This window comes from Antennarius striatus, chromosome 16 (genome assembly GCF_040054535.1).
Source record: "Antennarius striatus isolate MH-2024 chromosome 16, ASM4005453v1, whole genome shotgun sequence".
Lineage (NCBI taxonomy): Eukaryota > Metazoa > Chordata > Actinopteri > Lophiiformes > Antennariidae > Antennarius > Antennarius striatus.
The window spans coordinates 6,736,967-6,747,709 of NC_090791.1; the positions used below are offsets into that span (position 1 = coordinate 6,736,967).

The following is a 10,743-nucleotide window of genomic DNA, read 5'->3' on the forward strand; positions in this document are numbered from 1 at the left end:
TTTGCTGCCAGAGTAATGTACTTTTTCTTTCATCATCCTATCTGCAACGGTTGTGAAAATACATGGTGGACTAAAGGACGGACGAACACACAAACACTGACAATTACAATACATCACCGCTTTGTAAGATGTAATCATACATAACACAATCACAGTTTACTGAGGTATGTTTATTTCAAATGGAAAAGTCTCAAGAGAGCAAAGAGGAAATATTTGCTGTGATTATTATAGTTTGTTTCCATAATAAATGTCAAAAAACACGCTTTCATAATTAACACAATACTACAGAGGCATGGCGTCGAAGTACAGTCTCTTAATGTTGGCGGCTTCAGCGTCCGCCTCTCCAGCCTCCTCTGCCCTTTTTATTCATCCCGCCTCGTCCTCCACCTCCTCCTCTTCCTCCTGGTCCTCCTTTAACCTTCTTCCTCACTCCGCTTGCTTGTTCTGTGTCATCGTCATCTCCATCTCCTACTTTGGGCCTTTTCCTTTTATCACCCTGCTCCTTCATTTCCTGAAAAAGATGAGACGGTTATTTTTCTTAATTTAATGTTTATTGGGTTGATTTTCTTTTTGATATTCCTTTTCTTCGTTGAGACGGATCAACAGTAGAACTCAGTTGATCTTCATGTTCATATGAACTGACTGGCTGTTCTTATTGTTTTTGCATTTAACAAGTCTAAGTTCACATAAAAAACAAAAGTAAACATTTGTTGATGACAGGATTAAGGACCATTTCTAACATTTGAACACCATCAAGACCCATTTCACATGACATTAAATGTCTAGTGTCTTAGGTCAACGTCACTGATGAATAAACTGAAGTTAACTTTCCTACAGCAGCAATCTAATAAATCTAATTTGTGTTTTGCCATTGATGACATAAGAACCAGGCATACAATATTTATATACTTCTGCTACTGTGCCAAATATGTAAAATACAAAAAAAAAGAAGAAAAAAAAGAAAATTGATCTTCTAAATTCTTATTAAAATGAACTTTATCCCATTTTCCTCCAGCTGTTACAATGAATAATACTCAGTTTGAATTTAGGTTTGTCTGGGATCGATGCGATCACGCAGCTGAGATGACTCACCAGTCTGGCGAATCTCTGGGCCTCGCTCACTCTCTCCACCAACATCATCACTTCCTCTTCATGGGTAGGGAAAGCAGGAAGTTTCTTCCCTATCAAGCTCTCGATTCTCTGGAAAAGCTCCACGTCATACCTGACATAGAGAGAACGTATCTGCTCATTGCTGTCAACTTATTTTCACACAAGCGTGAGCAGAAATGCACGACTTAAAAAGGAAGGCAGATAAAGACACTGGATTGGATAACAGAAAACAACATTTTAATTAAGACAGAGGCATGGCAGCATTGTCATCAATGAGTAATGAAAGTTCTTACTGAGTGACAAAAGTGATGGATTTCCCAGAACGCCCTGCTCTGGCTGTACGTCCCACTCGGTGGATGTAGTCCTGTGAGGGCAGAAATTGATCCAGAAATCAATTCAAACAAATCATCTGATAAAATCCAAATAAACGTGAATACCATCACCAAGAGGTACCTTAGAATGAGTGGGGATGTCGTAGTTGATGACACAGTCAACATGAGGGATGTCCAGTCCTCTTGACGCCACGTCGGTCGCCAGCAGCACCGATCGAGACTTTGACTTGAACTTGTTTAGCGATCCAAGACGTTTATTCTGATTTTTTAAAACAAGATCCAGTCAGTGTGTAATACTATTGTTAATGTTTCGCAAAGACTAAATAGCATGTTACTCTATGAATGACATGTCATTACATCATATTAATTTTTATGATGATAGGAGCAGTTGTCACATCACGTTCCTGAAGTTTTATGTCCCAGAATCAGAGAAGGATGCTGTTCTACCATCCAAATGAACCACCAGACATACCTTTACTACTTATCTGTAGTAGAAGACGGGTTTATCACAGCCAGTAAAAGCGAGAATGTCTCACAGATGTGAAAAAGATTTTGGTGGTCTCACGTCTGATTCAAAGAGGTTCATCTACTGTACTTGTAATACTCCTGACAACAATGCATCTGATCTGATCCGTTGATGCTTGTCAGTGAAATACGTTGAGGCTGTAACTAATGACGATTTCTGTTATCAGTTTAAAATCTTGATTGTTCCTTCTATAGAAATGGAGCACAGCAAAGAAGGTCAAACACAATTTCCCAGAGTACACCAGGAAAAATTTTGATTGCTGTGTTCAAAACAAAAGAGGAAAAGACTTTTATGTGATTTTTATTGGGAAGGATTCAGGTAACAGCTCAGTCCATTTATTATCGGAGGTTATGTTTTCTCTCCTGTCCCTGTTCTGGCTGGTTTGTCATCAGTATTACCCCGACTCTATGAATGTGTTCCTATGAAACTTAATGTCAGTGGTTTGGAGCCATCCTGAAGTTTTTTTTTTCATACCCTCTAACATTATGAGAAAGGTTGTTTAAAAAAAGAAGAAGAAGAAACGGTTTTCATTTCTCTGTGAATACAGAATGGTTCTTGATTTTTCTGCATGGGCACTTTTGGAGGCTTCACTGAATTAAAAAAGGACCATTGGACTCAGTACTATTCTAAATCACTGCTGCTTTATAATCTGTGGATTTGTGAATTGTGGTGCTCATCAGTGAGAAAATTCAGAATATGAAATATTTCATAAAATGTGTCAAAGACAGGAACAGAACATGCAAATGATTCACGTGAAACACTGCCCCTCTGAAATAAATCAACGTTATCAAACATCAAAGTTTATACTTGGTGCAAAGAGTTCAGAGGATAAAAACTGAGCTCCAGTGATCAACTAGATGTGTGTGTGTGTTCCACTGAAGGTCTACCTGACTCATCTGGCCATGAAGAGGGATAGCTGTAATACCAAGATTCCTCAACAACAGCGCCACCCGCTGGGCAGTGTTACAAGTGCTGCAAAATATTATAAAGGAGTTTCCAGCCAGTTCATTCAGGATGGACACCAAGTAGCAGTCCTGCAACAAAACAAACACAAACACACACACACTTCAACATTTATCTTATAAATACTCTTAATGAGTGTTCCAGTGACAGAATGGAGAGGCTGCAGGATGTATGACCTTACCTTGTACTTTGATGGTATAAAGATATAGTATTGCTGTAGTTTGTCGACTGTTGAGTACTTAGTGGATACTGCACACTTCACAGGATCTTTCAGAGCTGCTCTCTGGAGTTTCTGCACCTGTGAAGCAAATGAAAAACTGCATGAGAAAAACAATTCAAACTCTTCAAATGAAATCAAATTCATTTTTTTACCGTAAACCTTCTGCATTGGTAGAAAAAAGATAGGATTATTTACCTTTTTGGTCATGGTGGCAGAGAACAAGAAGGTCCGTCTATCTCTGGGAATCACCTTCAGGATTTTATCCACCTACAAAGAACAAAATAAAACTTGAACTATCAGCTTCAGTTGTTCATCAGTTTGGTTGAAACATTACAAAAGAAGCAACATTTCCACTCAAGCAATGTTTTTTCTTTAGAGTAATTATAGATGCCATCACTGACTTTCAGAAAAAACATTTTAAATAAAAACTTATAGACATTATGCAGATGTGAGACGATTACACCATACAGATAATACCTTTATGATAATCCTCCATGTATGTATTTGTGATTATACATTACATGTATAATCACAAATTTTGAATTTTTGATGAAATCAGCAGCATCAAGCTTTTCTAACAACACACCTCAGTCTCAAAGTCCATGTTGAGGATTCTGTCTGCTTCATCCATGACCAGAAACTTCAGAGCTCGTAAAGAGAAGCCCTTAGTGTTCTCCATGTGGTCGATTAACCGGCCTGGTGTGGCTGTAAATGCATTCAATTTACATCATTACATTCATGCTGAAATGATCAGTGGTATAAATACATGAACACTGAGGTGACTTGATGTTGACGCAGATATATAGCTTTCCTATAAATAAAGTAATGGAAGGTGTTACTGCTGTAATGTTAAAGAAATTATTTTAAACACATCGTTCTGAGCAAAAAAGACACAAGACATGAGAAACTTGGAAAAAATACCAACTGGTCTTACCAATTACAATATGTGGTTTTTTAGCCAATACCAAAGACTGGGACATCATATCAATCCCCCCGACTATGACGGCTGCATCATAAAAGAGACAAGTTTCAGACACCTGACCACAAGAAAGACATCTGCATAACTGTAAACTACTTTATAATAAAAGAAACACCTACCGCACTTTACACCAATGCTGGAGCCCAGGGCCTCAAACTGCTCCGATATCTGAAATGCCAACTCCCTGGTGGGTGTGAGGACAAGGGTGTGAAGCCTCTGGGGCGAGGCCAGCAGTGACTGAAGGATGGGCAGAGCAAAGGCACCGGTCTTTCCTGAGCCGGTCTCTGCAAGGCCAATAACATCCCTCCCTGAAGTTCACAAAGAAGGTATAGACAGAGGTTACTAATCTGTAGTGGATAGAAGACGGATGTAGCTATTAACATTTGACCCACCGCGGTGCTTCAGTTTAATTCTGAATAAGGAAATTTCTTTGCATTTAACCCCTCCATTTGGATCAGTGGCCAGTAAACACATAAATGAATGTATTTAGATTTATGTTCAGTGTAACAAAATCCAACATTTAAATGCTGTCTATGTGTACGTGCATCATTAAAAACAATTAAATAATTACGTATTAACCTTTTTAAAGCTAAACAGAAGGGTTCCATTTACCTTGCAGGGCTACCGGTATAGCTTCTATCTGAATCTTCGTTGGACTCTTCCATCCCAGCTGATCACAAGCCTCACAGAGAACTTCAGTAACACCCTGTTAGCAAAACATCAAGTCGAAACCTTAAACAGTTTAGATTCAAAATCATATTTGTACGGAAAGTATAATATTCCAATTACATTTGACAAAAAACAAGCGATAATAGCCGAGTTACGTTTAGCTAGCTCAAACTGCTACTGTAAACCGCTGCTACTTGTCGCTACAATCGTCATTATTCTTACTATAATGAAGTTTTCCTACCAAATCCTTGAAGGTCTTCACAGTCTCGTCGTTTTCAACACTGTTAAACTGACTGTTGTCATCATCACAACTCGAATTTTCTAGTATTTCATCGCTGTTCGTTTTCACGCTTTCCACAACGTCCGCCATGCTTTATGCCCCGTGTAGTCACTGCACACTGCGCAGATGCGGAAGCAAATTCAGACCAAATTCGCAAAGAGTGATGGGAGTTGCTGTTCTTCATTACTTCTTGCTAAAAAGCTTTAGAAAAGCTTATTCTCCTGTAATATCTTTGGGATATTATAAGAAAAAGGGAACAGAGTCGGGAGGTACGTTTTTAGCTTCAATCTTTACTGCACACACCTACACACCCACTTCCTTAACACCTGGAGGACACATATATATATACAGGTCAAAGGTTAAAGCTCCACCCTCACTACTCCCCAACCTGTGCTGCCACCCCCAAAGGACAGCCCTGCAATCCCACATCAATATCACTCTACTACATCTCCCAACTGCAAAACTATTCAGTATGAATATGATTATCCACGTGTTGCCCTTATTTGCTTTGATATATTGCAAGAGAACTCGCAGAGTTACAGTTAATTGTGTTTATTTAGCTGCAGCAAATGGTTTCAAACATATTTATTTTCGATATCCAACATGGCAAAGAGTTCACCAATAAAACAGTCAGCCATTAAATCATACAGAATGCTGTTTCTGGTCATGTCGAAATAAAAAATAACTAGCGGGACATAATACATGTTTGAAAAAACAACCCATACACAAAAGAAAGAACACTTGGTATTGTCTGGCAAAACAGGGTTTTGAGTGCAGAGAATTGTGCTCTCGTCTAATGAAAAAGTGACCAATTTCCATAATAAGGAATCAGATTTCTGAAATAAATTCACATTCTGTGACACGACAAATAAAGGTTCAGATTAAAACAAAATGATAGAGTAGCCTATCCTTGTCTTACTAAAGAGAGACTGATATAGCTGACTGGCTTGACGACAGCTACCTCTACACTTCAGCACATTAAACACAGAGCTAATGCACTCCTTTTTTTTCCAGAGTGCACTTAATATTCTGCTCCAATTCTCTCTTGAGCCTCAGAGGAGGCCCTCCATCTCCCTCATAAAGGCTTCATACACCTGGTCTTTAGTCTTCATGGTGGGCTGAGACACAGCGCTTATCTGGGCAGGGTTGATGAAGCCCATGTGAGCGGCCGATACCTGCTGTTTCTGCCCCCCTCCCATGCCTTCATCTCCTCTCCTTCCTCCTGCTTTCTCCAGAGGGCCAACTGTTGCACCGGGCATTGCTCCGCTCTTGTCTCTACGCACCCTAAGCGCTGTGGGCACAAAGCGGGTGACCTCTGCCTTTGGATTGATGATCTGAGGTTTAGCAGAGATGGTGGCTCCACCAGAACCACCACCTGCTGCCAGACTGCCTCCAGCCGCTGCCACAGAGGTGATACTGGCTCGCTTTTCGATGGTGGCTGCGTGGTGGTGGCCAGCAGGGTTGCTGCCGGGATTGCCACCTGCAGCGGCGGCAGCTGTCCCCGGTGGAGGAGGCATCTGCATGACACCCGGTCGCATTGGCATGGCAGGGGGTGGCATGTTGCTCTGTGAACCATCTGGGTTGGATCCCGGGCCTTTTTGTCGCTGGACAATGCTAGGAGGAGCACTGAGCACATTTGCGGTGAGAGGCGGAGGAAAAAGGGCAAGTGGTGGAGCCAGTGGGCGTGGGGGCCCTCCTGCTCTTGGAGGAGGAGGTGGGATACCTGTAAAATATAACAAGAGACTTATTTTAATGAAGACACACTCTTCTGTGCACTTCAATTATGATTACATGTGTTAATAAGTACTACAGCGTACACATTTGCCTACCTGGTGGTGCTGGCGGAGGTAGTCTAGGAGGGGGTCCTCGTGGCGGGGGACCTGGAGGCAGGCCAGGAGGAGGACCCGGTGGAGGGCCTGGGGGACGACCTGGCGGAGGTCCAGGTGGTAAAAGACGAGGCATTGGACCCCTCAGGCCTCCAGGCATACCAGGAGGTCTCAAGAATGGGGGGGCACCTGAAACAGAATTGTCTTAGTAATTAATACGTGGACAAAGAGCCTGACCGGCAAAACTGAGAAACAGGGTCAGGGACTTGTTCTATTCTAGTGTGTAGAGGTGAATCATAACACTGAACTGGTAAATGTTTTAATTCACCTGGTGGTGGACCAGGAGGAGGACCAGAGGGAGGACCCGGAGGTCTCATTGGAGGACCGGGGGGTGGACCCATTGGTGGAGGACCAGTCATTGGTGGACCTTGCAGGTGTGGGGGACCCGGCTGTCCTACAGGCCCAGCAGGAGGTGGCAGGCGCTGATTAGCCATGATGTGTGGTTGGTTGTCCCCTACTGGTCCCCTGTCTTCAACATCTGAGCTGTCTGACTCATCTGTGTATTCTTCCTCTACTTCTTCTTCCTCCTCTTCAGGAACTGACTGTCCTGAAGATTAAAAAAAAAAAATCAGAATCATGTCAACAGAAATAGAAAACTAGATGTGCTAACTTCCATTATACAGGGGAGACATGAGTCATTACCTGCCATCCTTAACATCATGGCCTGCAGGGGAGTGATGGCCTTCGTCCTTTTCACCAACCTCTTTTTCTTCCGCTTTCCGTCACGGGAGGAGTCTGCAGGCATGTCTGCGAAACGTACACTGCGACCTAAAGTGGTTTGACATTAACATATTCACAAAGACAGTTCATTACTGAAAGAACCCAAATAGTACAGATTCACACAATTCTGAGTGATATACCCAAACCTATAACATTTTTTTAAACTTAACTTCTACACCAGAAACCCCAAATCATTTGATAAAATTAAGGAAACTGTCAAAAGATGAAGATTTGCTAAACAGAGTGAGCCACCTCTGTAGCACTGACCAGTATGTCTTTCACTCCGGTCTCTATCTTCTTCTCTTTCATCATCCTGCCTGCCAGCACTCGTTCTTTGGTCACCGTCTCCTCCTTCATCTCTCTCGTCTTCGCTGTCCTCCTCAGAGTCGCTTTCATCATCATCTTCATCGTCCCGATCTCTATCGCTGTCACTACCGCTGTCTCGATCTCTTCCCAACTCCCCGGCAGGGTCCTTTTCAAAACCAGGAATGGAAGGTTCTGCTCAGGAAAAAAATAAACAGGAAGTTGAGCAACGACACAAATAGGTTGTGTTTTTAAGAGAATAATAAGATTTAGGAATACAGCAGTGTTGTGCATATTACCCAGGTCTGCTGTGTAGTTTTGTCGAGCAGGAATGCCATACAGAGCCAGGACCTGTGGAGGTGGGGGTCCAGGTGGGGGTCCAGGGGGTTTCTTGCCTGGTGGTAAACGTGGCACACCTGGCACTGATGCCAAAATCGGTCCAGATGAAAGAGGTCCTTTACTGAGAGACATGAAAGAAGAGAATTACCTGACAGGAGCTTTATGTATCGAGAATTCCTATAGAAACCACTTAGAGATGGAGAATAATGCCTACCCAAACAATGTGCCTTTCTTCAGTATGGAGGGAGGCTGTGCTCCTGGTAGTGGAATATCCTGGATGTGGATATTTGATGGCGCATGAGGCATATCTGGCAAAGGGATACTATCCACTTCAACTGACTCTGCATTCTGTAAAAAAGAACATAACACTGGTGATTTTTAATGGCGGCCCCACAAAGCCTCAGTATATTCTCCATAAAATAAGAAGCATACATCCAGACATAAACAAACCTTGACAGAGTCAAAATAGAGAGCGAGCTGCCCTCGTTTGGTCTCATAGTCTAATTCCAGTTTCCGTAGCTCCTTATAGGTTTCGGGGTTCTCTCTCTCATACAGATGGACAATACGCTCAAAAGTCTCTCGTAGTTTCTTCCTTTTGTCCCGCAAAACCTTCTCATTCAGCAAGGGCTGCTGAACTGGGTTGAACTCTGAAGCATTACAAAAAAACTGATTTTTCAGTGACAGAAGTGAATTATTTGAAATATTTTCAGAATAGTTTCTTTTCTTTTCTTGGAATAAATTAGTGATGCAAAAGTAAAAACAGACTTAAATCCAATGACATGAAAATCATAAACTAATAAAGCATTAGAATTTGTTGTTGACTTAGAAAATGTAACAAAGTTAGACACTCACCCATCTCATCCAGCTTCTCCATGTCTCGGATGATTTGTCTGGGGTCCTTCATCTTTAGCACTGCCGCTCTCACCATCATTCTCTGCTTCTTGTTCTATTTGGAGTAGTTAAGAATGAAGCAAAACATTATTAACATTGTACAAAGAAAGCACAGTTTGCATTTGCTTTGACAATTAATACCTTTTTTAACTCCCTTTTCCTGGCCTCCTTTCCTGTAAAGTAGAACAACACTAGTTATCATTCTGATATCAGGCACATTTTTCTTCTACATCATGTTCAGTACTTACTGGCCTGGTCGGTGGGGTTCATAAATTTCCCACTCTTGGTGGAGGAGGTCGAACGTCGCCCCATAGTGCCGGTGTGTTTTCTGCACCCTGCAAAGCATTAAAAATCCATTGATGGTGACACATATAATCAATCAACTAGAATCTTTTAAAAAAGCTTGTCACCACTCTGAACAGAAGATTTTTCTATGGATCTACATCAGTCCCCTAAATATGTATAATTTTTCCATCCACCTCAGAGAAAACGTCGATTAACCCTTTAAGTGATAACACTCGCAATGTTGACTATAGAGGGTGGATAAAATCCGAATCTGGCTTTTCAGTCAGACTGGGACGAAAATTTTCTGAAACAATCCTTCCACAAACTTTTACCGAAATCTGTTCAGAAATCTGAGTAATCCTGTTTGCAAACAGAGAAAAGGTGTCGCTAAAAATGTAACCCATTTAGCACCAAGTATGTGTTGACAGTGTTGATTGTGAGGGTTAGCCATTGTAGCTCTTAGCTACAAGCCAACACTGCTACCCAACTTATGATTACACAATGAAAACTCTCTCCACGAAATACAAATCAAATGACTATCTTAAGTGAATTGCCACTCATAAGCCAGTGATAAATGTCTCAATCTTGTGCAGCCATGCCTCAGTTGGCTGACATTGGTCGGAAAAATTAGTTTTCACTTATAGCTAGGCCACGTTAGCATTACGAGCATTTCAAAAGCTAAAACCAGATTTTACCTCGGATTCAATTAAACTCCGTAGAGCGCAGCGCCCTGTCGACACTTCTGAGTATAGTGAATGAATTAAAAAATTGTAGTTTAAGCTCTGAAGGATAAAGTCAAACCATTCAGAATTGAATGCATATTACGGCATCGTTAGCCACACCAGCTCGCCATGTTTACAACCGCGCGCAAGAGCAGAAAGGACGGCTGCTGTGATGTCATCACAATGCGCCTCTTACTGGTTTCAAAGGAAACTAGAGCTTTAAAAAAAGAAAACATATATATATATATATATATATATATATATATATATATATATATATATATATATATATATACACACAGTATAATATAAAAATGTAATGTAATTCTTGTGCATAATGATGCATATGCACGCACGCACGCACGCACACACACACACACACGCACACGCACACGCACACACACACACACACAGACACACCTTTCTTTGCTATTAACATATCACTAAATTCATTACTTTTGTGATAACCAGTAAACCCGCCGATGACAGCACAGCGCCGTCCTGTGGTAATGCGTCAA

The 10,743-nt window shown here is 41.5% G+C and overlaps 2 protein-coding genes across 3 annotated transcripts; both read right to left on the bottom strand.

The window, feature by feature from the left end:
- Positions 1-155: 155 nt before the first annotated feature.
- Positions 156-5,176, bottom strand: ddx47 (DEAD (Asp-Glu-Ala-Asp) box polypeptide 47). Its single transcript, XM_068337074.1, has 12 exons — positions 5,041-5,176; positions 4,743-4,836; positions 4,250-4,438; positions 4,086-4,157; positions 3,738-3,856; positions 3,347-3,418; positions 3,113-3,229; positions 2,856-3,002; positions 1,564-1,701; positions 1,404-1,474; positions 1,093-1,222; positions 156-511 (listed from the first exon to the last, which is right to left on the bottom strand). Exons 1-12 carry the CDS (start codon positions 5,167-5,169, stop codon positions 329-331), a joined length of 1,461 nt encoding a protein of 486 aa, XP_068193175.1. The 5' UTR covers positions 5,170-5,176; the 3' UTR covers positions 156-328.
- A 439-nt stretch (positions 5,177-5,615) lies between these two features.
- On the bottom strand, positions 5,616-10,378 carry wbp11 (WW domain binding protein 11). Of its 2 annotated transcripts, XM_068336447.1 has the most exons (12): positions 10,199-10,378; positions 9,467-9,553; positions 9,360-9,391; positions 9,180-9,273; positions 8,778-8,974; positions 8,542-8,675; positions 8,288-8,448; positions 7,953-8,183; positions 7,608-7,733; positions 7,234-7,512; positions 6,909-7,094; positions 5,616-6,802 (listed from the first exon to the last, which is right to left on the bottom strand). In XM_068336447.1, exons 2-12 carry the CDS (start codon positions 9,528-9,530, stop codon positions 6,132-6,134), a joined length of 2,175 nt encoding a protein of 724 aa, XP_068192548.1. In that variant the 5' UTR covers positions 9,531-9,553; positions 10,199-10,378; the 3' UTR covers positions 5,616-6,131. The 2 variants fall into 2 exon arrangements, with proteins under 2 accessions (XP_068192548.1, XP_068192549.1); XM_068336448.1 differs by lacking the exon at positions 10,199-10,378 and having other exon boundaries at positions 9,180-9,275; positions 9,361-9,391; positions 9,467-9,540.
- Between the last annotated feature and the right edge of the window lie 365 nt (positions 10,379-10,743).

Coding starts and splice junctions, on each gene's coding strand:
- ddx47 (XM_068337074.1), bottom strand. CDS start 5,169: ATGGCGGACGTTGTGGAAAGCGTGAAAACGAACAGCGATGAAATACTA. Junction 3,230..3,346: donor CTGCCACCATGACCAAAAAG/GTAAATAATCCT, acceptor TTTGCTTCACAG/GTGCAGAAACTCCAGAGAGC. Junction 1,223..1,403: donor TCCATCACTTTTGTCACTCA/GTAAGAACTTTC, acceptor TCTCTATGTCAG/GTATGACGTGGAGCTTTTCC.
- wbp11 (XM_068336447.1), bottom strand. CDS start 9,530: ATGGGGCGACGTTCGACCTCCTCCACCAAGAGTGGGAAATTTATGAAC. Junction 9,274..9,359: donor GGAAAAGGGAGTTAAAAAAG/GTATTAATTGTC, acceptor TACTCCAAATAG/AACAAGAAGCAGAGAATGAT. Junction 7,095..7,233: donor TCCTCCTGGTCCACCACCAG/GTGAATTAAAAC, acceptor ATTCTGTTTCAG/GTGCCCCCCCATTCTTGAGA.